The following is a 25,123-nucleotide window of genomic DNA, read 5'->3' as shown; positions in this document are numbered from 1 at the left end:
GAGAAGCAGAGGAGTGAACACATACACCGACTGGTACACCCACGGTGTTACCAGAACGTCCACAGCTATTGCCTGAGGGTCTCTTGACCTGGCGCAATACCTGTCCAGTTTTTTGTTCAGGCGGGACGCCATCATGTCCACCTTTGGTCTTTCCCAACGGTTCACAATCATGTGGAAGACTTCCCGATGAAGTCCCCACTCTCCCGGGTGGAGGTCGTGCTGAGGAAGTCTGCTTCCCAGTTGTCCACTCCCGGAATGAACACTGCTGACAGTGCTATCACATGATTTTCCGCCCAGCGAAGAATCCTTGCAGTTTCTGCCATTGCCCTCCTGCTTCTTGTGCCGCCCTGTCTGTTTACGTGGGCGACTGCCGTGATGTTGTCCCACTGGATCAATACCGGCTGACCTTGAAGCAGAGGTCTTGCTAAGCTTAGAGCATTGTAAATTGCTCTTAGCTCCAGTATATTTATGTGGAGAGAAGTCTCCAGACTTGATCACACTCCCTGGAAATTTTTTCCTTGTGTGACTGCTCCCCAGCCTTTCAGGCTGGCATCCGTGGTCACCAGGACCCAGTCCTGAATGCCGAATCTGTGGCCCTTTAGTAGATGAGCACTCTGCAGCCACCACAGAAGAGACACCCTTGTCCTTGGAGACAGGGTTATCCGCTGATGCATCTGAAGATGCGATCCGGACCATTTTTCCAGCAGATCCCACTGAAAAGTTCTTGCGTGAAATCTGCCGAATGGAATCGCTTCGTAAGAAGCCACCATTTTTCCCAGGACCCTTGTGCAATGATGCACTGACACTTTTCCTGGTTTTAGGAGGTTCCTGACTAGCTCAGATAACTCCCTGGCTTTCTCCTCCGGGAGAAACACCTTTTTCTGGACTGTGTCCAGAATCATCCCTAGGAACAGCAGACGTGTCGTCGGAGACAGCTGCGATTTTGGAATATTTAGAATCCACCCGTGCTGTCGTAGAAGTACTTGAGATAGTGCTACTCCGACCTCCAACTGTTCTCTGGACCTTGCCCTTATCAGGAGATCGTCCAAGTAAGGGATAATTAAGACGCCTTTTCTTTGAAGAAGAATCATCATTTCGGCCATTACCTTGGTAAAGACCCGGGGTGCCGTGGACAATCCAAACGGCAGCGTCTGAAACTGATAGTGACAGTTTTGTACCACGAACCTGAGGTACCCTTGGTGAGAAGGGCAAATTGGGACATGGAGGTAAGCATCCTTGATGTCCAGGGACACCATATAGTCCCCTTCTTCCTGGTTCGCTATCACTGCTCTGAGTGACTCCATCTTGATTTGAACCTTTATATGTAAGTGTTCAAATATTTCAGATTTAGAATAGGTCTCACCGAGCCGTCTGGCTTCAGTACCACAATATAGTGTGGAATAATACCCCTTTCCTTGTTGTAGGAGGGGTACTTTGATTATCACCTGCTGGGAATACAGCTTGTGAATTGTTTCCAATACTGCCTCCCTGTCGGAGGGAGACGTTGGTAAAGCAGACTTCAGGAACCTGCGAGGGGGAGACGTCTCGAATTTCCAATCTGTACCCCTGGGATACTACTTGTAGGATCCAGGGGTCCACTTGCGAGTGAGCCCACTGCGCGCTGAAACTCTTGAGACGACCCCCCACCGCACCTGAGTCCGCTTGTACGGCCCCAGCGTCATGCTGAGGACTTGGCAAAAGCGGTGGAGGGCTTCTGTTCCTGGGAATGGGCTGCCTGCTGCAGTCTTCTTTCCTTTCCTCTATCCCTGGGCAGATATGACTGGCCTTTTGCCTGCTTGCCCTTATGGGGACGAAAGGACTGAGGCTGAAAAGACGGTGTCTTTTTCTGCTGAGATGTGACTTGGGGTAAAAAAAAAAAAAAGGTGGATTTTCCAGCTGTTGCCGTGGCCACCAGGTCCGATGGACCGACCCCAAATAACTCCTCCCCTTTATACGGCAATACTTCCATGTGCCGTTTGGAATCTGCATCACCTGACCACTGTCGTGTCCATAAACATCTTCTGGTAGATATGGACATCGCACTTACTCTTGATGCCAGAGTGCAAATATCCCTCTGTGCATCTCGCATATATAGAAATGCATCCTTTAAATGCTCTATAGTCAATAAAATACTGTCCCTGTCAAGGGTATCAATATTTTCAGTCAGGGAATCCGACCAAGCAACCCCAGCGCTGCACATCCAGGCTGAGGCGATCGCTGGTCGCAGTATAACACCAGTATGTGTGTATATACTTTTTAGGATATTTTCCAGCCTCCTATCAGCTGGCTCCTTGAAGGCGGCCGTATCTGGAGACGGTAACGCCACTTGTTTTGATAAGCGTGTGAGCGCCTTATCCACCCTAAGGGGTGTTTCCCAACGCGCCCTAACTTCTGGCGGGAAAGGGTATAACGCCAATAATTTTCTATCGGGGGAAACCCACGCATCATCACACACTTCATTTAATTTATCTGATTCAGGAAAAACTACAGGTAGTTTTTTCACACCCCACATAATACCCTCTTTTGTGGTACTTGTAGTATCAGAAATATGTAACACCTCCTTCATTGCCCTTAACATGTAACGTGTGGCCCAAATGGAAAATACGTTTGTTTCTTCACCGTCGACACTGGAGTCAGTGTCCGTGTCTGTGTCGACCGACTGATGTAAATGGGCGTTTTAAAGCCCCTGACGGTGTTTGAGACGCCTGGACAGGTACTAATTGGTTTGCCGGCCGTCTCATGTCGTCAACCGACCTTGCAGCGTGTTGACATTATCACGTAATTCCCTAAATAAGCCATCCATTCCGGTGTCGACTCCCTAGAGAGTGACATCACCATTACAGGCAATTGCTCCGCCTCCTCACCAACATCGTCCTCATACATGTCGACACACACGTACCGACACACAGCACACACACAGGGAATGCTCTGATAGAGGACAGGACCCCACTAGCCCTTTGGGGAGACAGAGGGAGAGTTTGCCAGCACACACCAAAACGCTATATTATACAGGGACAACCTTATATAAGTGTTTTCCCTTATAGCATCTTAATATATAATAATATCGCCAAATAAGTGCCCCCCCTCTCTGTTTTAACCCTGTTTCTGTAGTGCAGTGCAGGGGAGAGCCTGGGAGCCTTCCTAGCAGCGGGGCTGTGTAGGAAAATGGCGCTGTGTGCTGAGGAGAATAGGCCCCGCCCCCTTTTCGGCGGGCTTCTTCTCCCGTTTTTCTGACAACCTGGCAGGGGTTAAATACATCCATATAGCCCCAGGGGCTATATGTGATGTATTTTTAGCCAGCATAGGTACTTTCATTGCTGCCCAGGGCGCCCCCCCAAGCGCCCTGCACCCTCAGTGACCGTTGGTGTGAAGTGTGCTGAGAGCAATGGCGCACAGCTGCAGTGCTGTGCGCTACCTCATGAAGACTGAGAAGTCTTCAGCCGCCGATTTCTGGACCTCTTCTCTCTTCAGCATCTGCAAGGGGGTCGGCGGCGCGGCTCCGGTGACCCATCCAGGCTGTACCTGTGATCGTCCCTCTGGAGCTAGTGTCCAGTAGCCTAAGAAGCCAATCCATCCTGCACGCAGGTGAGTTCACTTCTTCTCCCCTAAGTCCCTCGTTGCAGTGAGCCTGTTGCCAGCAGGACTCACTGAAAATAAAAAAACCTAACAAAACTTTTACTCTAAGCAGCTCTTTAGGAGAGCCACCTAGATTGCACCCTTCTCGGCCGGACACAAAAACCTAACTGAGGCTTGGAGGAGGGTCATAGGGGGAGGAGCCAGTGCACACCACCTGATCCTAAAGCTTTTACTTTTGTGCCCTGTCTCCTGCGGAGCCGCTATTCCCCATGGTCCTGACGGAGTCCCCAGCATCCACTTAGGACGTCAGAGAAAATTACTGTAACCTTATACATTCTATTCTTAATGGGAAATTAAATAGTAAATTAATTATACTCTGTGACAGGACGATACCGTACGGAAGCACTCGCAGCTTCCGCGTCCCGTTGACTGCGCACAGAATGGAAGGTCAAGCCGCACGAGGCCTGACCACATAGGGGATTCCCGCTTACCGTCAGTAACCGCCTGTTACTGACTTCACCCACTGCGCTGTGGGCGGGTTCTCGCTGCCACCACCAAACTCCTAACCTGCCGTGGCGTTTGGAACCACGGTTCTGCTCTGTATGTGCCGACGCACTGCTTTACCACACCTGTGTGGTGTCGACGAATCCCCACTAGCCACTTGCTAGGCCTCTACCGGTAGCTGGCGGAAGGCGGAGCTTGGAGACGTCAGGTGCTTCCCTGGACAGCCGGAGGACGGGGCTAGGTTTGGCCTAACCCTGTTGGTCACAAGATGAAGCAGTCTTCTTGAGGCAAAGGTGTTTATTGCTCAAATAACCTTTAAAAAGGCTCCTCCCTATTGCTAGGGGCAACAGCATACAATTAAGATGTTTCAGCAGAAGAAGATGTTACAATACACAATCCTATGGGCCAACTGCCCTCCTTTTATCCCTCTCCAAGACCCTCTACCACAGGGGGTAAGCCCGCCCTGTGGTGTACAACCAATCAATGTTTACCCATGAGCTGTGCATGCTCTGGACTCATGCACACCTAACATTGTCCCCAATGGACAGTGGGGAGTGGCCGGTCTCCTTTGTCTCTCCCATCTGGGAGAGCAGGCTACTCCCACGGTGCCGTTCAGTCTGGCTGGGGGGAAGTTTTCCCTCCTAAACTGACTTCCAGAAACCTGCCCGGGACCCCTCTCACTGCCTGCAGCCTGGATTTGGGCTCCAGAGCTGGGCAGCCTGACTCCCCGGTCCAGGTCTCTGGTTCACTACGGCTGATCTCCATGGAGCTCCAAGAAACCCCTCAGCTTGTTCTATAGCTAAGCTGCTTCTCTTTCTCCCTGTCCCCATTGGAACTGTGAGGCTGGATGGGAAAGCATTCCGTTTTTAGGGAAAAGGTCTGGGAGAATCCATCAGCCTGCACAGCTATGGATTCCCCCCTCCTGGGACACACAATCAAGTAAGTGCATTTTATCTTTAAATACATTACATTTTTAAATCACACTGTACATTTCTCTTTAAATATACACTGAGCCTGTGCCCTGCACAGACTCTACATATTCAGGCACTGCAGTGCCTTCCCTAGCCCTGCAGCCTGGCTGCTAGGGCTCTCCCTCTCAGTGCTGGAGGCATGGGGCTGGCTTCCCCCATCCTTCAGCCTGCCTTCCTGCCTCTGGGGTTCCAGGGAGCTGGCTCTCCCTGTCCCCCCAGGGTGGCACTACTTTGGTGGCCTCGCCGCACGCAGCGGCGCACCCCCCTGTACCTAAGCCCGGCGGCCCGGGACTCTTGTCCCGGCCGCCGTGACTCTGGCTTTGTTGTGGTGCTGGGGCGCCGGGAGCGTAGCTCCCGGACCCCAGCGCTCATCATCTTGCTTGGCCGCCTAATGTGCCCACGCCGCTAGGGAGCCGGCTAGCCCGGTCCCCCATGAGCGGCGCCTGTCTGTTAGCCTCGCTGCAGCGTCCGGCGGGGAGCCGGGCTGCAGCGCACCCCCCTCGCCGACTAGCAGCCCGGGACGTCCGTCCCGGCTGCTGCGGCTGGCCACCCGTGCTGGGCTGAGGCGCCGGGAGCAGAGCTCCCGGCCCCCAGCGGCGGCTCTCACATAGAGCACTGCAGCGGGAGCCGAGCTCCCAGCCGCAGCGCTCACCCTTCTCCCCGGCGCGCACACTCCAGTGCGCCCGGGGCTACACTGACCGCTGCCGGGAGCGGAGCTCCCGGACTCCGGCGGTCAGCGGCTGCCTCCTCTCCCCCGGCGTGCACACTCTGCTGAGCGCACCGGGGGCTGTCCTCCCTGCTGTGGTCTCCGGAGGGGTCCGGGACCACGGCACAGGTTAAAATACAATTTTAAACATTAATAAAACACGGCGCCTAGCGCCCACAATACATTTCAAATTTGGCGCCAAGCGCCCCTTTGTCTTGGCAAATGGCGCCGGGCACTAGGGATTAACCCCTTCAGTGCCAGGGCGGCCATTTGCCTCGTGGCTGGGGCTCTCCGGCCACACTCCCCCCCCCCCATTCAAGCGGGTCAACCAGGGACCCATGTCCCAACGATTTGGGTCCTGGTCCCGCAGTCCGTTGGGGTGAAGGGGACGCTACCTGGGGGGTGTAGGCTCTGGCCTAGACAGTTCATCCATAGTGCAATGGGCCTCTCTTCGTGGGTGCACAATGTTCAAATAGTCCACCTGAAGTCCAAGTTCAAGGCTCCACCACAAAAGTCTGTCCAATTCCCCCAAGGTAGGTTGCAGCCACCTAACAGGTAGGTGGTAAGTCACCACGGTGGGGGGCCGGTTACAAACAAGTGCCACCCACGGTGTCCCAACTGTGGCATACCCCACCTCCCACCATAGCAGTTTTCTGCTCAAACAGGCCACAGGGTGCTCCTGCCCATATGGCTCTCTCTGGCTCGGTACTGCTCCCAGTCCGTGCAGTGGCGCAATAGTTCGTAACACACAGTCCTGGTCAAGAATGTGCGCCATCAGCACTGGAGCGGGTACCCGAGCCTCTTTCAATGACTGGAATGCCAACTCGCAAGCGGGTGCAAAGTCCACTGACTTGGGAATGCCCTTCCTAGCCATCTCTGTCAAGGGGTTCACTACAGGACTAAAGTCAATGACAACATGTCCGTAGGGCCTTACAGGTTCTAAGGTCAGTACCGGTCTGGGTGATGTGGGTCGGGGACAGCCTCTGGTTGCCTCCACCCCCTCTGGGTTGGGCCTACCCCTGTCTCCTCCCACATGGTGCCCCAGGCACTGCACCTCCGTCATTCCTACCTGGCAACTGTCTGCCCTAACTGTCAGACCTGCCCTCCAATCCTCCTCCGTCGACCTATGACTCGGGAAACCTACCCTGTCACCTAGGCCTACTCCTTCCTCCTCGTCCGCTACCTGTGCCACAGGGATGGCGGCCAGACCACCAGCCTCTGGATCCTGTGTGGCATCCACTACAGGGAGGCTGCGTGTCTTCCCCGATCTACGGTGCACAGGTAGGGGACCTGCTATGTCCACAGCAACTTGCTGCAAGGGTTCTCCTATGGGCAGAGGCCCAGAGACAACACAACCGCTGGAGTGCCCCGGCTGCCAACGCATGGCACCAGCCTTACAGTTGGTCTGGGCGTCATCCGACATTCCAGACCAGGGTAAGCTCTGTGTCAGGCACTTCAGGGTACGGTCTGTCTCCGGGTTGCTGTCCAAAGGGGTTTCGCTGGCAACCGACACCGGTTGCGCAGGAACGTTCCCTGAGGGGACCAGTTGGACACATTCCCTATCTGGTCTATCCCCTCCCACTTTCCTGGCTACCCTGTACCTTAACCCTTCCCGCCAGGTCAAACTTCCCGCCCCAACCCTGTCAAGGCCGCTGCCAGAGTGGCGCCTCATGCCTTTCGGGGATGGGTCAGAGAGTTGAACCTCCCTAAACTCCTGCCTGTGGCCCTCAATCTCTCCTAAATTGGGACGCTCTACAGGGGGATCTAGGTGGGGACTACTAGGGTCAGTCTGGTAGGGGTCAGTCATGGAAAAATCAGTGTGGTTTCTCATACTCACCGCCGGAGTTGGCAAACCACTTGGGTCAGGAGCATCATTGGGCACCCCCACAGGATCAAACGAGCTGGAACCGACATCCTCTGCGTTGCTAGGGGACGTAGGCATACCAGAGGCAAAAGGCATGCGGGGTCGATGTACTGATCTAGCCGCTGTGATCTTTTCCTCTGGGCTGGTTGATGCTGTGGTTGGCTGTGCTGGCAGTTGTCTAGCAGCTGTAGTCTTTTCCTCTGGGCTGGGCGGTGCTGGAGTAGCTGATGTCAACGGTGGTTTTGGAACTTGACTCCGGGGAATGGCGCCAACAAACGTAGTGACGATCCCACCACCCAGATCATTTCCTAGGACCACATCAGTTGGGAGACCATCCATGACGGCAACTTCTCGCAACTCTGGTCCAGCTCCCCAGTCCAGGTAGACTCTTGCCATGGGAACCGCTTTTTCTGTTCCTTCTGCCAGGGTGACCGTGGCAGTGCGACCCTGCAATACTGCAGCAGGATCTATAAGGTGGGGGCTCACCACAGTGATTGAGGCCCCAGAGTCTCTTAGGCCTTCTCCCTGCAGGGGTCCCACGTGGACTGGCTGCAGGTGCCTCCACATGTTGTGTAGGGGCTGTTTGGCCATGCAGGTGACTCTCTCCGCAGAGTGCACCTGTCTCTCGCCACACTCCATCGGACTGACTGGAGGGGGAACAGTCTCTGTAGGCTCATCTCCTCTCGTCAAACAAGCGAGCCGGGCTCCAGCACTCGGATTTGGGGCACGAGTCTGGGGTGCTTGGGATGCAGGACAGTTCATCCTCAGATGTCCGATTTTCCCACAGCCGTAGCACTTCTTCTCCAGTCGTGGCACCGATGATCTCTGATCAGTTGCAGGGACGCTGCGGTGCGGTTGCTGGCCAAGAGCACCCATGTTGGAAGATGCTTGTCTTTGGGGGTGATGAGTTGAAGAGGGTGGTCCCCTTGGTGGTACAGTCTGTTGGAGCTGGCTGCTGGCGGGGCGCTTCTGCCCCCGTGGCCGAATTGCCACATATTTGTCGGCTAATTGGGCAGCCATTTTTAAGCTGGGTGGCTCCCGATCTAGCACCCACTCCTTCACTTCTTGGGCGCACCTGCGGTAGAACTGCTCCCTGCAGATCAGGTCGATCAGTGCGTCCCACGTAGTGGCTTCCGAATCTTTCACCCACTTCACCACGTACTGCCTCAGCTGGGTGGCGAACTGCTCATGGGTGCTGCTAGGATTCTTGGGCAAGTCTCTGAATTTCTTCCTGTAAGACTCAGGAGTGATGAAGAATCGCTGGAGGAGGGCCTTCTTGACTTCGTCGTAGTTCCCACAGTCCTCCGTCGCCACTCCTCGATAGGCCTCCAAGGCCTCTCCATGCAGAGTGGGCACAAGGTGTCTCACCCACTCTGACTTGGGTAGATCATGTAGTTTACAAGTCCTCTCAAAGACTTGCAAATGTCCATCAATGTCCCCATCACTGTCTGCAAACTTGGCAAACTGAACTCGTCCTGATCTGTGTACAACAGCTGACAACGGCTCCCGGGGTACCACGGCCTGTGGTGCCCGCTCATCACGCCACATCTGGATGATGATCAAGCGTTCTTGCTCTGTTGCCCTTTCCCCCAATTCCGCTAGCCGATCTGCTAGGGTATCCGGGCCGCCCCCCCTGGGACGTTGGGATCCTGGCCCTGCTAGGGATTGCCGGGAAACATTGCTGCTGTGAGAGAGGGCGGGGCTTGTGGTTCTCACCGGTTCCTTACGAAGGTCCACTGGTGGGCCGTCCTCTGCGATGCTGACGCCGTCAGTGCTTTCCACCTCCGCCCGATGAGACTCCTCCCAGCTCCTGAGCGCCGCCTGCATGACGCTCCTGGACGCGTTGGAAGGGATTTCCACACCCTTCCCCTGGCATACGATCTCCAGATCCTCCTTGGACATTCCGCTGAATTCCGCCATCTTGTGCGTCCTCCTGCGCTGCAGTTACTCCTCTCCTGAGTAACTCGGCTTCTCCAATCGGGTGATGAAAAGCCGCCTGGGATTATCCCACCACTATGCCACCAATTTCTGTGACAGGACGATACCGTACGGAAGCACTCGCAGCTTCCGCGTCCCGTTGACTGCGCACAGAATGGAAGGTCAAGCCGCACGAGGCCTGACCACATAGGGGATTCCCGCTTACCGTCAGTAACCGCCTGTTACTGACTCCACCCACTGCGCTGTGGGCGGGTTCTCGCTGCCACCACCAAACTCCTAACCTGCCGTGGCGTTTGGAACCACGGTTCTGCTCTGTATGTGCCGACGCACTGCTTTACCACACCTGTGTGGTGTCGACGAATCCCCACTAGCCACTTGCTAGGCCTCTACCGGTAGCTGGCGGAAGGCGGAGCTTGGAGACGTCAGGTGCTTCCCTGGACAGCCGGAGGACGGGGCTAGGTTTGGCCTAACCCTGTTGGTCACAAGATGAAGCAGTCTTCTTGAGGCAAAGGTGTTTATTGCTCAAATAACCTTTAAAAAGGCTCCTCCCTATTGCTAGGGGCAACAGCATACAATTAAGATGTTTCAGCAGAAGAAGATGTTACAATACACAATCCTATGGGCCAACTGCCCTCCTTTTATCCCTCTCCAAGACCCTCTACCACAGGGGGTAAGCCCGCCCTGTGGTGTACAACCAATCAATGTTTACCCATGAGCTGTGCATGCTCTGGACTCATGCACACCTAACATTGTCCCCAATGGACAGTGGGGAGTGGCCGGTCTCCTTTGTCTCTCCCATCTGGGAGAGCAGGCTACTCCCACGGTGCCGTTCAGTCTGGCTGGGGGGAAGTTTTCCCTCCTAAACTGACTTCCAGAAACCTGCCCGGGACCCCTCTCACTGCCTGCAGCCTGGATTTGGGCTCCAGAGCTGGGCAGCCTGACTCCCCGGTCCAGGTCTCTGGTTCACTACGGCTGATCTCCATGGAGCTCCAAGAAACCCCTCAGCTTGTTCTATAGCTAAGCTGCTTCTCTTTCTCCCTGTCCCCATTGGAACTGTGAGGCTGGATGGGAAAGCATTCCGTTTTTAGGGAAAAGGTCTGGGAGAATCCATCAGCCTGCACAGCTATGGATTCCCCCCTCCTGGGACACACAATCAAGTAAGTGCATTTTATCTTTAAATACATTACATTTTTAAATCACACTGTACATTTCTCTTTAAATATACACTGAGCCTGTGCCCTGCACAGACTCTACATATTCAGGCACTGCAGTGCCTTCCCTAGCCCTGCAGCCTGGCTGCTAGGGCTCTCCCTCTCAGTGCTGGAGGCATGGGGCTGGCTTCCCCCATCCTTCAGCCTGCCTTCCTGCCTCTGGGGTTCCAGGGAGCTGGCTCTCCCTGTCCCCCCAGGGTGGCACTACTTTGGTGGCCTCGCCGCACGCAGCGGCGCACCCCCCTGTACCTAAGCCCGGCGGCCCGGGACTCTTGTCCCGGCCGCCGTGACTCTGGCTTTGTTGTGGTGCTGGGGCGCCGGGAGCGTAGCTCCCGGACCCCAGCGCTCATCATCTTGCTTGGCCGCCTAATGTGCCCACGCCGCTAGGGAGCCGGCTAGCCCGGTCCCCCATGAGCGGCGCCTGTCTGTTAGCCTCGCTGCAGCGTCCGGCGGGGAGCCGGGCTGCAGCGCACCCCCCTCGTCGACTAGCATCCCGGGACGTCCGTCCCGGCTGCTGCGGCTGGCCACCCGTGCTGGGCTGAGGCGCCGGGAGCAGAGCTCCCGGCCCCCAGCGGCGGCTCTCACATAGAGCACTGCAGCGGGAGCCGAGCTCCCAGCCGCAGCGCTCACCCTTCTCCCCGGCGCGCACACTCCAGTGCGCCCGGGGCTACACTGACCGCTGCCGGGAGCGGAGCTCCCGGACTCCGGCGGTCAGCGGCTGCCTCCTCTCCCCCGGCGTGCACACTCTGCTGAGCGCGCCGGGGGCTGTCCTCCCTGCTGTGGTCTCCGGAGGGGTCCGGGACCACGGCACAGGTTAAAATACAATTTTAAACATTAATAAAACACGGCGCCTAGCGCCCACAATACATTTCAAATTTGGCGCCAAGCGCCCCTTTGTCTTGGCAAATGGCGCCGGGCACTAGGGATTAACCCCTTCAGTGCCAGGGCGGCCATTTGCCTCGTGGCTGGGGCTCTCCGGCCACATACTCATTGCTCCAGAAGAAAACACGTTTACAGAGAATTTTGCGAAAGCAGTGCTGGGTGTTAGGAGATAAAGGGTGGGCACCTGCATCCTCAGATAGAGGGGTAAGGAGTGGTGGGCCCACTTCAGGTTCTGGTTCCTCTTCCTCCTCCTTCTCTTCCTCCTCTCCTTCCTCTTCTTCTACCTCTTGTTCAGATTTTACAGCAGTGTTCAACCAAACACAGCGCCCCTGAGAGTTGGAGATGACAAATAAATGTTCCCATAATTAAAACAAAACAAGGGAGATGACCATATCTAAACTAATGAGAGACAGTCTTCTGACCTGCGGCAGTATGTGCTGGACATGGTGAACCCAAGTAGACAAGCTGTCTACCAGTTCAGTCACTGGAATTCCTTCAAATTCTGGGTTCTCCTCATATGTATCTCTAGCTGCTCCTTCCTCCTCTTCTTCCCCCTCTTCTTCTCCAAACTGGTAGTAACCCAGAGGGCTGACATGGGTGCCTGCGGAGATCCGGCCAATCTGAGCGCGCAGAAGGTTTGCTTCTGTTCCCGGAAATGGGGGATAAGTGATAACTGGAGCATCGAGATTTCCAGTGAAGAGACGTTTGATCTATTGAGAAAGGATGATCAGATGGGCGTGTGACTGGGATTGGTAAAGAAGGACATACACATATAGAGTTAGAGAAACACAAATCTATATAGAGAGATACCTTTCGTGCAGCTGTGATCTGTGCAGGTGTAACTGGAGGTAGCCTGACCCATTCTGACCCAACTTCAGTGCACACAAAATACACATATTTATTTGCACCTGTACCATTGTCCTCTCGGGGCACTAATGGGGGAGGGCGGTAAGTGGACTGCGGGGGCAAGTCTTCTGCTTCCTCTTTATCTTCATCCTCCTCCTCTTGCTCTGCTGCTTTCTCTTCCTCTTCTGCACCCTCCTCAGTTTCTTCATCTTCACCTTCACGAAACTGCACCTCTGCCACCAAATAACTGCCAGTAATACCCAAGATTTTGCCCCAGAAGCGGCAGTACTGGATTGGATGGTTGTCAATAAGACGTTTCAAGGCAAGGGCTATCCGTACTATTTCATCTCGTCCCAAACTCACTCCTCCTTGTTGAAGAAGGTGAGCAAGGTCAAAGAGGTTAGGAAGTGGAGAGTCTGTCTATAAAAAAAGACAAACAATTAAAATGATGTCCATTTGGCCTAGGAAATACAGAAACTACCAGTAAATACAGTTTTAAGGAAAAATTATGCAGCGACAAGAATACATTTCATTTTGCAAATATATTATAATCTAAATCAGGTCAAATTTTCCAAAAGTTAGGAACCAGAACCTGAAGTCAGGAGACAACGATATCGTGATTAAAGACTTGCAAGCCATGCAAAAACTCTTAGAGGTGGGAGCAAGGCAACTTGGCAGTGAAATTACCTTTTTGCACATCAGCAAATAATTAAAACTGTCCACATAGAGTTGAGCATTGCAGACCGCTATTGCCATTACTGCAGCCAGATCTGCTTTGCTAATGTAGGAAACCACAGACCCTATTTAGTTTTGCACTTCTATCTTCTTCCTATAGTTTATACATACAGTAGAAATACCACACAACTTGCCCCCTAACAACCGGGAACATACAAAAAATAGGCCACCTATTGTATTAATGAAACTGGTTTATTCCTGAATAAAATGCTAAAACTTGAGAGTTCACAATATAAAACAGTCAGAATAACTTATCTGATTACCCCAAAGGTTGTCCACTTCCTCCTTTCATGTCACAGTGATTCTCACAGGAATCTAGCTACCGTGAATGGATAGCAGCTGAACATATTCCTACATTTGTTCTTATATTGCAAGATGAGGCATCTTTTATATAGGATCATTGTTTTGTTTTTCATTTTATATATATATATATATATATATATATCTATATATACACTGTATATCAGGGCCGTAACTAGGTCTGTGCCAGCGGTGCCTGGCACACAGCACATATGCACTGTGGGCGCAGTACCGCTGGCAACACTGCCTGATCCCCTCTTCTGCCGCCACCGCTGTAGGTTAAAGTGAGCCGCGGCTGTAGTGCCCAATCCTTCTCTCACCTCGCACCTGCCCCTGCCAGAGTTATAGTGCAGCGCGCACAATGGCAACCCGGCAGTCATGTCCTGCCCCTCCCGCCCGGAGGTTGCAGTGACGACCTCCTGCTCTCTTGTAGACCTGTGCTCCCAGGGGACATGCTGGCTAAAAAGCCCTGGATCTACAACCACACAGCGGCAGAGAGTGGCCAGCGAGCTCCAGGACTGCACCTAAGCAGCCCCTCTGCCCCTGCTTGTGCTTGTCAGTGAGTGGCCTGGTCTCTGGGCAGCGGCCCTTATAAAGGTGAGGGGAGAGAGGTGATGTCCTCTGTACCCTGGCTCCTCCCTGTCCCGGTGCTGCTATTTGCTTCTTGTTGTTCATATGCACCGCATCCTCACCACCGCGGCCACTCAGGACAGTGTTGCAGATGCCACGTTGAGCCTTGGTATTCACTGGCGGCACATGCACTCATGCCACAGCATCCGGTTGGTGCATACAGGGTTGGTGAAGGAGCAATGGCAAGCGAGTCCTGAGTGGCCACGGCGGTGAGGAGGCGGTGCATGTAAACAACAAGAAGCGAATAGCAGCGCCGGGATGGGGAGAAGCCAGGTTACCAAGTAGATGTCAGGGGAGTGCCGAGAAAGGCAGTTAACGCTGTGGGAGAGGTTAGTACATCCCGCACTGAGGACAGAGAACCGGCACGTAAAAGGGGACTCTACCAGCCATACTGTGTAAAAAGGAGCTCTGCCTGCCGTAATGTATAAAAGAGGAATCTACCAGCCGTAGTGTGTTATAGAGGGCTCTACCTGTGATAAGGTGTAAAAGGGGACTCTACCTGGCGTAATGTGTAAAAGGGGGCTCTACCTGGCGTAATGTGTAAAAGGAGGCTCTACCTGGCACAATGTGTAAAAGGGGGCTCTACCTGGCACAATGTGTAAAAGGGGGCTCTACCTGGCACAATGTGTAAAAGGGGGCTCTACCTGGCATAATGTGTAAAAGGGGGCTCTACCTGGCATAATGTGTGTAAGTGGCGCTACTGTGTGGCATCATTTGAATAATGGAGACAACTGTGCAGCGTAATATGAATTGGTATTATTTTTGGCCATGCCCCTTACACATGAAGCCATGCCCCTACAGTTTTGAGGCACACCTACAGCGCGCACTGGCCCTATTTTAAATATGGTGTGTGTGGGGGGGGGGGGGGGGGGGCAATGCTGATTCTTGCACACAGTGCTAAAATGTCTAGTTACGGCACTGCTGTATGTATATATATATATATATATATATATATACGTGGCACGGAGGCTGGTTGTGGCGTTTATCCTTGTGAGTGCAGACTGCCTTTTCTGTGTATATATATATATATATATATATATATATATATATATATATATATAGAGAGAGAGAGAGAGAGAGAGAGAGAGAGAGAGAGAGAGAGAGAGAGAGAGAGAGAGAGAGAGAGAGAGAGAACGGGCGGCACTCCACGGATTTTTCAGAAGAATTGAGACAGCTACACAAGCTTAATAATCAACGTTTCAGGTGCTGTTTTAATACCACCTTTCGTCAGGATACAAACAATACATATACAACATACCTTATATAGATCCCAGTGCACAGACCCACATCACAATCACCGCCCATTTCCGGTCACGAGTGCCGTCATAACATACGGCCATCCGTAACCGACGGGAGAATCTAATCCCCTAGCAACCAACAAAGCTACTGGTCACCTCCGTGCTCCGGGCCTCCCACCACCAGCTCGCCCACCGGAAGCGCGTCAGAGCCGCATCTACCAATAGGCGGGCGGGAGGGGAGGGGCCCGTCACCCGGGCAACGGAGAAACAATAATAAAGAACACCGAACGGTGCATGGACTCTACTGCTGCACAGCTTAGTACATTATCAATTGGTAATTGGTCCAGGTTTATGAATAATTATTTTACTGCATTACTCTAGATATTCTAAATTAGCTTACTGGATAATTCTATGCGGTATGCAGTATTAGATCCATGTTTTTGATAATGTACTAAGCTGTGCAGCAGTAGAGTCCATGCACCGTTCGGTGTTCTTTATTATTGTTTCTCCGTTGCCCGGGTGACGGGCCCCTCCCCTCCCGCCCGCCTATTGGTAGATGCGGCTCTGACGCGCTTCCGGTGGGCGAGCTGGTGGTGGGAGGCCCGGAGCACGGAGGTGACCAGTAGCTTTGTTGGTTGCTAGGGGATTAGATTCTCCCGTCTGTTACGGATGGCCGTATGTTATGACGGCACTCGTGACCGGAAATGGGCGGTGATTGTGATGTGGGTCTGTGCACTGGGATCTATATAAGGTATGTTGTATATGTATTGTTTGTATCCTGACGAAAGGTGGTATTAAAACAGCACCTGAAACGTTGATTATTAAGCTTGTGTAGCTGTCTCAATTCTTCTGAAAAATCCGTGGAGTGCCGCCCGTTTTCTCTCTCTCTGTTCTTGCTCCTTCTGGACCGTGGGAGGGCACCCAGGTATTTAATTAATTCATTTGGAGTGCCGGTCATATTGGAACTATATATATATATATATATATATATATATATATATTGTAGATAAATAGTTATAATTTGACCATTTTGCACTCTTATCAATAATAGTCCAACAACAGAGGGTGCTCCTCGGAAGCAAATGCCAGTGGTCCAAAATAACAGGCAAGTCCAATCATCAGAAGTAGTGCCCTCCTTTTCGACGATTGGACTTGCCAGTTAGATACTGTACATAGATATCAATGAAAGAATATGCACACATATGTACACACACCCACACATATATTATATACATATATATATATATATATATATATATTTTCTATTCTTTTTATATAGAGAGTTAGATAGATATAAATGAATATGCACTCATATGCACACACACACACACACATAAATATAATATGTCAGTTTGTCACAGGAGCGCCTGACCTCAGAACTCCTTTCTGAAACTTGGTGCTATGTCAGTTATGTCAACAATAAAATCTATCATTCTGGCACCATTTTCGGGGCCCCTCTCCTATCACTTATCGGTTACGCTCAAAGCATATCCGCTTTAAAAATCAGTAGCATGCACCTCTAAAGGCCGTTAATTAAGAACACAGAATATCAGGATGAGAAATTAAGTTTTAATTTCAAGAATAACTTCAGAGCTACAGTTAAAAAAAAGTTACAAAGATTTAATTCTTGAAAAAAAAAAAAAAGATCTGTGACGGACATACCCTATAATCAGTGCCTATTGCTCTTTCATATTACTATCACCCCCTCATTATCCTCCCAGAATTTCCCGCATTTTGCTCTCACCATCTCCCCGTCTCCTTCGATCTCCTCGCCATCCCCCGCACCCCGAAAGAACAGTGCCCGTTGAGACTCCGCCTTAAGGTAGGTGGGAGGGTCATCTCTCAGGGTGCGCAGTGAATCCAGACCTTTGTTCAGTCTGGACCAGTGGAGTTCTGTGCTCAGCTGCTCCAGGACATCCAGGGCATTAGGAGGACGCTCTGACAGGATCCGTGACAGAAGGGCAGCAAGATGTTCATATCTGTGGAATAGACCCAAGGATTTACAGTAATTATTGTTGATGTACTGTATGTTACATCTGCTTCCTCTCTAAGGTAGAAGTATGAAACCTAAAAAGGACAAGTGGACAAGTTGTCCATAGCAACCTATCAGTTTCTGGCTATCTTTTAGCAAATACTTTCTATAAAATTATAGGTAGATTGGTTGTTATGGGCAAGTTCTCCAAGTCTTCATTCATCTCCCGAGGGCTGGATTGGGATGGAAAACCAGCCAGGGAAATTTCTGGAAGCAGCCCTAATGTTGGCGGGGGTAATATACTTCCTCCTCATAGGGTCAGATTCTGAGTTAGACGCAGTTGCGGCCTTCATTACGCCTTCTGCTGCAGCTGTGTCTGCAACTAATGCGTCCAAATGTGCAAAGACTGAGACGCCCACTGTCAGTGTCTACAGACACTGCAATCGTGCTTTGTGCGTCTTTAGACCCCACCATCAATCACACCATTGAAACTTGCACCAGGCCTGTGCTAGGTGCAGATCATCCATCTGTGTATGGCCTCCAATATGAAAAATTCAACGTGGGCTGTTTCAGCGTCCTGACCGATTTTTAAAAGGCAAAATGCACCCTGCCCCTTTAGTAGTGCCCTGCTAAAACAGCCTGCCACCACAGCCACGTGCGCTATATAAGAAACTGGTAATAAATAAATAATGAATAAAATGAAAATACAAAACACATCAAGAAGTCTCCTCTGCCCGATTCCAACTCTCTCTGCAGCACTGCAAGCAGCATCTAAAAGCCGGAAGCCCGCTGGCTGCAAACAGCTGAGTCTGTGTAGGGGAAGGAGTATCCGGACATTGGGTCGACACAGTCTAGGTCGACACCTATTGGTCGACATTGGTTAGGTCGACACATGAAATAGGTCAACACGACCATTAGGTCGACATGAAAGAGGTCGACATGAGTTTTTCCCAAATTTTTTAACGTTTTCATACTTTACGATCCACGTGGACTACGATTGGGAATGGTAACCTGTGCCGAGCACAGCGAGGCACCTTGCCCAAAGCATGGCGAGCGAAGCGAGCCATGCGAAGGGACACGGTGTACTAATTGGGGTTCCCCGTCACTTTACGAAGAAAATGACACCAAAACCTCATGTCGACCGTTTTCCATGTCGACCTTGCTCATGTCGACCTAATGGCTGTGTCGACCCAATGTGTGTCGACCTAGACACTGTCGACCCTGAGTCCCATACCCCAGGGAGGGATTAGACACCTTAACCATACCTGTCAACATTTTCTAGGTGAAAAGAGAGAGACATATGCATACCCAAAATCAGGGGGCGTGACCTCACTGCTAATGGGTGTGGCCTCCGGCTAGGGGACATGGCCTTGCATTAAATGCCCTGCCGAAAAATGGGGCTCTCCCGCCAAAATCAGGACAGTTAGGCGGTAGGTCTAACACAAACAAAAAAGTTTTCTTCATGACACTTTCAGCAAGAACTATTACCGAGACCCCCCCATGAGAGCAGGACTATGATACAGTAGGGCCTACCGGGAATATCATTGGGGTCGATTCAATTCAGCAACAGTTGAATAGCACCAGGAGTTAGCTCCCGCCACTATTCAATGCAGCTCAAAATAAGAATTTACTTACCGATAATTCTATTTCTCGGAGTCCGTAGTGGATGCTGGGGTTCCTGAAAGGACCATGGGGAATAGCGGCTCCGCAGGAGACAGGGCACAAAAAAGTAAAGCTTTACTAGGTCAGGTGGTGTGCACTGGCTCCTCCCCCTATGACCCTCCTCCAGACTCCAGTTAGGTACTGTGCCCGGACGAGCATACACAATAAGGGAGGCATTTTGAATCCCGGGTAAGACTCATACCAGCCACACCAATCACACCGTACAACTTGTGATCTAAACCCAGTTAACAGTATGACAACAGAAAGGGCCTCTTAAAGATGGCTCCTTAACAATAACCCGAATTAGTTAACAATAACTATGTACAAGTATTGCAGATAATCCGCACTTGGGATGGGCGCCCAGCATCCACTACGGACTCCGAGAAATAGAATTATCGGTAAGTAAATTCTTATTTTCTCTATCGTCCTAAGTGGATGCTGGGGTTCCTGAAAGGACCATGGGGATTATACCAAAGCTCCCAAACGGGCGGGAGAGTGCGGATGACTCTGCAGCACCGAATGAGAGAACTCCAGGTCCTCCTTTGCCAGGGTATCAAATTTGTAAAATTTTACAAACGTGTTCTTCCCCGACCACGTAGCTGCTCGGCAGAGTTGTAATGCCGAGACCCCTCGGGCAGCCGCCCAAGATGAGCCCACCTTCCTTGTGGAGTGGGCTTTTACAGTTTTAGGCTGTGGCAGGCCTGCCACAGAATGTGCAAGTTGAATTGTGTTACAAATCCAACGAGCAATCGACTGCTTAGAAGCAGGTGCGCCCAACTTGTTGGGTGCATACAATATAAACAGCGAGTCAGATTTTCTGACTCCAGCCGTCCTTGCAATGTATATTTTTAAGGCTCTGACAACGTCCAACAACTTGGAGTCCTCCAAGTCGCTAGTGGCCGCAGGCACCACAATAGGTTGGTTCAGATGAAATGCTGATACCACTTTAGGGAGAATATGCGGACGAGTCCGCAGTTCTGCCCTATCCGAATGGAAGATTAGATAAGGACTTTTATAAGATAAAGCCGCCAATTCAGATACTCTCCTGGCAGAGGCCAGGGCTAGTAACATAGTCACTTTCAATGTGAGATATTTCAAATCCACCTTTTTCAATGGTTCAAACCAATGGGATTTGAGGAAATCTAAAACTACATTTAGATCCCACGGTGCCACCGGAGGCACCACAGGAGGCTGTATATGCAGTACTCCCTTGACAAAAGTCTGGACCTCAGGGACAGAGGCCAATTCTTTTTGGAAGAATATTGACAGGGCCGAAATTTGAACCTTAATGGATCCCAATTTGAGACCCATAGATAATCCTGATTGCAGGAAATGTAGGAAACGACCCAGTTGGAATTCCTCCGTCGGAACCCTCCGATCCTCGCACCACGCTACATATTTTCGCCAAATGCGGTGATAATGTTTCACGGTGACTTCCTTCCGTGCCTTAATCAAGGTAGGAATGACTTCTTCTGGAATGCCTTTCCCTTTTAGGATCTGGCGTTCAACCGCCATGCCGTCAAACGCAGCCGCGGTAAGTCTTGAAAAAGACAGGGACCCTGCTGTAGCAGGTCCCTTCTCAGAGGTAGAGGCCACGGTTCGTCCGTGAGCATCTCTTGAAGTTCCGGATACCAAGTCCTTCTCGGCCAATCCGGAACCACTAGTATTGTTCTTACTCTTCTTTGCCGTATGATCTTCAATACCTTTGGTATGAGCGGCAGAGGAGGAAACACATACACTGACTGGTACACCCAAGGAGTTACCAGTGCGTCCACAGCTATTGCCTGTGGATCTCTTGACCTGGCGCAATATTTGTCCAGTTTCTTGTTGAGGCGAGACGCCATCATGTCTACAATTGGTCTTTCCCAACGGTCTATTAACATGTTGAAGACTTCTGGATGTAGACCCCACTCTCCCGGATGAAGATCGTGTCTGCTGAGGAAGTCTGCTTCCCAGTTGTCCACGCCCGGGATGAACACTGCTGACAGTGCTATCACGTGATTCTCCGCCCAGCGAAGAATCTTGGCAGCTTCTGCCATTGCACTCCTGCTTCTTGTGCCGCCCTGCCTGTTTACATGGGCGACCGCCGTGATGTTGTCCGACTGAATCAACACCGGCTTTCCTTGCAGGAGAAGTTCCGCCTGGCTTAGAGCATTGTAGATTGCTCTTAGTTCCAGAATGTTTATGTGAAGAGACTTTTCCAGACTCGTCCATACTCCCTGGAAGTTTCTTCCTTGTGTGACTGCTCCCCAGCCTCTCAGGCTGGCGTCCGTGGTCACCAGGATCCAATCCTGAATGCCGAATCTGCGGCCTTCTAATAGGTGAGCCTTCTGCAACCACCACAGAAGTGACACCCTTGTCTTTGGTGACAGGGTTATTCGCAGGTGCATCTGCAGATGCGACCCTGACCATTTGTCCAACAGATCCCTTTGGAATATTCTTGCATGGAATCTGCCGAATGGAATTGCTTCGTAAGAAGCCACCATTTTTCCCAGGACTCTTGTGCATTGATGTACTGACACTTTTCCTGGTTTTAGGAGGTTCCTGACCAGATCGGATAACTCCTTGGCTTTTTCCTCTGGAAGGAAAACCTTTTTCTGAACCGTGTCCAGAATCATTCCTAGGAACAGCAGACGAGTTGTCGGGATTAAATGGGATTTTGGAATATTCAGAATCCACCCGTGTTGTCTTAGCACCTCTTGAGATAGTGCTAAAACTGTCTCCAGCTGTTCTCTGGACCTTGCCCTTATTAGGAGATCGTCCAAGTATGGGATAACTAATACGCCTTTTCTTCGAAGAAGAATCATCATCTCGGCCATTACCTTGGTAAAGACCCGAGGCGCCGTGGACAATCCGAACGGCAGCGTCTGAAACTGATAGTGACAGTTTTGAACAATGAACCTGAGGTACCCCTGGTGTGCGGGGTAAATCGGAACGTGTAGATACGCATCCTTGATGTCCAAGGATACCATAAAGTCCCCTTCTTCCAGGTTCGCTATCACTGCTCTGAGTGACTTTTAGAATAGGCCTTACCGAGCCATCCGGCTTCGGTACCACAAATAGAGTGGAATAATACCCCTTTCCTTGTTGTAATAGGGGTACTTTGACTATCACCTGCTGAGCGTACAGCTTGTGAATGGCTTCCAACACCCTCTCCCTTTCGGAAGAGACGGTTGGTAAGGCAGACTTCAGGGAACGATGAGGAGGATCCGTCTCTAATTCCAACCTGTACCCCTGAGATATTATCTGCAGGATCCAGGGGTCTACCTGCGAGTGAGCCCACTGCGCGCTGTAATTTTTGAGACGGCCCCCCACTGTCCCCGAGTCCGCTTGAGAGGCCCCAGCGTCATGCTGAGGTTTTTGCAGGAGCCGGGGAGGGCTTCTGTTCCTGGGAAGGAGCTGCCTGTTGGTGTCTCTTCCCTCTTCCTCTGCCTCGTGGCAGGTACGACAAGCCCTTTGCTCTCTTATTTTTGTAGGAGCGAAAAGGCTGCGGTTGAAAGGTCGGTGCCTTTCTCTGTTGGGGAGTGACTTGAGGTAAAAAAGTGGATTTCCCGGCAGTAGCCGTGGCCACCAAGTCTGATAGACCAACTCCAAATAACTCCTCCCCTTTATACGGCAAAACCTCCATGTGACGTTTTGAATCCGCATCGCCTGTCCACTGTCGTGTCCATAAGGCTCTTCTGGCTGAAATGGACATAGCACTCACCCGAGATGCCAGTGTGCAAATATCCCTCTGTGCATCACGCATATAGATAAATGCATCCTTTATTTGTTCTAACGACAGTAAAACATTGTCCCTATCTAGGGTATCAATATTTTCAATCAGGGATTCTGACCAAACTACTCCAGCACTGCACATCCAGGCAGTTGCTATAGCTGGTCGTAGTATAACACCTGCATGTGTGTATATATTCTTTTGAATAACTTCCATCTTTCTATCTGATGGATCCTTAAGTGCGGCCGTCTCAGGAGAGGGTAACGCCACTTGTTTGGATAAGCGTGTGAGCGCCTTGTCCACCTTAGGGGGTGTTTCCCAGCGCGCCCTAACCTCTGGCGGGAAAGGGTATAATGCCAATAACTTTTTTGAAATTATCAACTTTTTATCAGGAGCAACCCACGCTTCATCACACACGTCATTTAATTCTTCTGATTCAGGAAAAACTGTTTGTAGTTTTTTCACACCATACATAATACCCTGTTTTACGGTATCTGTAGTATCAGCTAAATGTAACGTCTCCTTCATTGCCAAAATCATATAACGTGTGGCCCTACTGGAAAATACGTTTGAATTTCTACCGTCGTCACTGGAATCAGTGCCCGTGTCTGGGTCTGTGTCGACCGACTGAGGCAAAGGGCGTTTTACAGCCCCTGACGGTGTTTGAGGCGCCTGGACAGGCATTAATTGATTGTCCGGCCGCCTCATGTCCTCAACTGACTGTTTAAGGGAAGATAAACCATCACGTAATTCCACAAATAAAGGCATCCATTCTGGTGTCGACCCCCTGGGGGGTGACATCTGCATATTTGGCAATTGCTCCGCCTCCACACCAATATCGTCCTCATACATGTCGACACCACGTACCGACACACACCGCAAACTCACAGGGAATGCTCTAATGAAGACAGGACCCACTAGCCCTTTTGGGGAGACAGAGGGAGAGTCTGCCAGCACACACCACAAAGCGCTATATATACAAGGGATATCCTTATATTAAGTGCTCCCTTATAGCTGCTTTAATATATATATATATAGCCATTAATGTGCCCCCCCTCTCTGTTTTACCCTGTTTCTGTAGTGCAGTGCAGGGGAGAGACCTGGGAGCCGTTCTGACCAGCGGAGCTGTGACAGAAAATGGCGCCGTGTGCTGAGGAGATAGGCCCCGCCCCTTTTTCGGCGGGTTCTTCTCCCGCTATTTTTCCAGTCAGGCAGGGGTTAAATATCTCCATATAGCCCCTATGGGCTATATGTGAGGTATTTTTAGCCTTGTATAAGGTTTATATTTGCCTCTCAGAGCGCCCCCCCCCAGCGCTCTGCACCCTCAGTGACTGCCCAGTGAAGTGTGCTGAGAGGAAAATGGCGCACAGCTGCAGTGCTGTGCGCTACCTTATGAAGACTGAGGAGTCTTCAGCCGCCGGTTTCCGGACCTCTTCACGCTTCAGCATCTGCAAGGGGGTCGGCGGCGCGGCTCCGGGACCGGACTCCACGGCTGGGCCTGTGTTCGATCCCTCTGGAGCTAATGGTGTCCAGTAGCCAAGCAGCAAATCCACTCTGCATGCAGGTGAGTTTACTACTTTCCCCCTAAGTCCCACGTTGCAGTGATCCTGTTGCCAGCAGGACTCACTGTAAAGAAAAAAAAAAAAAAAAACCTAAACTAAACTTTCTCTAAGCAGCTCTTTAGGAGAGCCACCTAGATTGCACCCTTCTCGTTCGGGCACAAAATCTAACTGGAGTCTGGAGGAGGGTCATAGGGGGAGGAGCCAGTGCACACCACCTGACCTAGTAAAGCTTTACTTTTTTGTGCCCTGTCTCCTGCGGAGCCGCTATTCCCCATGGTCCTTTCAGGAACCCCAGCATCCACTTAGGACGATAGAGAAATTAAGTTGGCGAAGGCCCGTTCTCGCGGACTTAAAAGGTTGAATTGTTGGGAGAACGGGCAATCTCCGACTTAACTCCCCGCCGCGATGCTGATTCCCGACAGAATCAGCCTTGCGCCGGCCGCGCGGCAGCACTTTTGTCGGATTTCCTCTCTCATTCCCCGTGGGTGAGAGAAGAATTCCCGACAATTGGTGTCACTTGTCCCTGTCTTGAATAGCGCCGGCGCTATTCAACTGTCGCTGAATTGAATCGACCCCATTGACCCTGATCAAGGGTATTACACGGTAAACACTTATCACATATACAGTATAGTGGATGCCAATTGACAGTATAAACTGTTTGTTGTGTGGATGATTATATACTTTAATTTGGAGATAAAAAATAAGAATTTACTTACCGATAATTCTATTTCTCATAGTCCGTAGTGGATGCTGGGGACTCCGTAAGGACCATGGGGGATAGCGGCTCCGCAGGAGACTGGGCACATCTAAA

The 25,123-nt window shown here is 51.4% G+C and overlaps 1 protein-coding gene across 1 annotated transcript in view; it reads right to left on the bottom strand.

Annotated features, from left to right (window-relative positions):
• Positions 1-25,123, bottom strand: part of RSPH6A (radial spoke head 6 homolog A) — a 75,503-nt gene that overhangs the window by 22,097 nt on the left and 28,283 nt on the right. Inside the window, exons 2-5 of the mRNA XM_063937611.1 lie at positions 17,146-17,380; positions 12,463-12,918; positions 12,075-12,362; positions 11,837-11,981 (exon numbers count right to left, since the gene is read on the bottom strand). Coding sequence (XP_063793681.1) covers positions 11,837-11,981; positions 12,075-12,362; positions 12,463-12,918; positions 17,146-17,380 — 1,124 coding nt within the window. The remainder of the gene's footprint in view (positions 1-11,836; positions 11,982-12,074; positions 12,363-12,462; positions 12,919-17,145; positions 17,381-25,123) is intronic.

Source organism: Pseudophryne corroboree, chromosome 8 (assembly GCF_028390025.1).
Source record: "Pseudophryne corroboree isolate aPseCor3 chromosome 8, aPseCor3.hap2, whole genome shotgun sequence".
In the NCBI taxonomy this organism is placed as follows: domain Eukaryota; kingdom Metazoa; phylum Chordata; class Amphibia; order Anura; family Myobatrachidae; genus Pseudophryne; species Pseudophryne corroboree.
The sequence above is the reverse complement of the archived record's forward strand: the minus strand, read 5'-3'. Positions and strand labels throughout refer to the sequence as shown.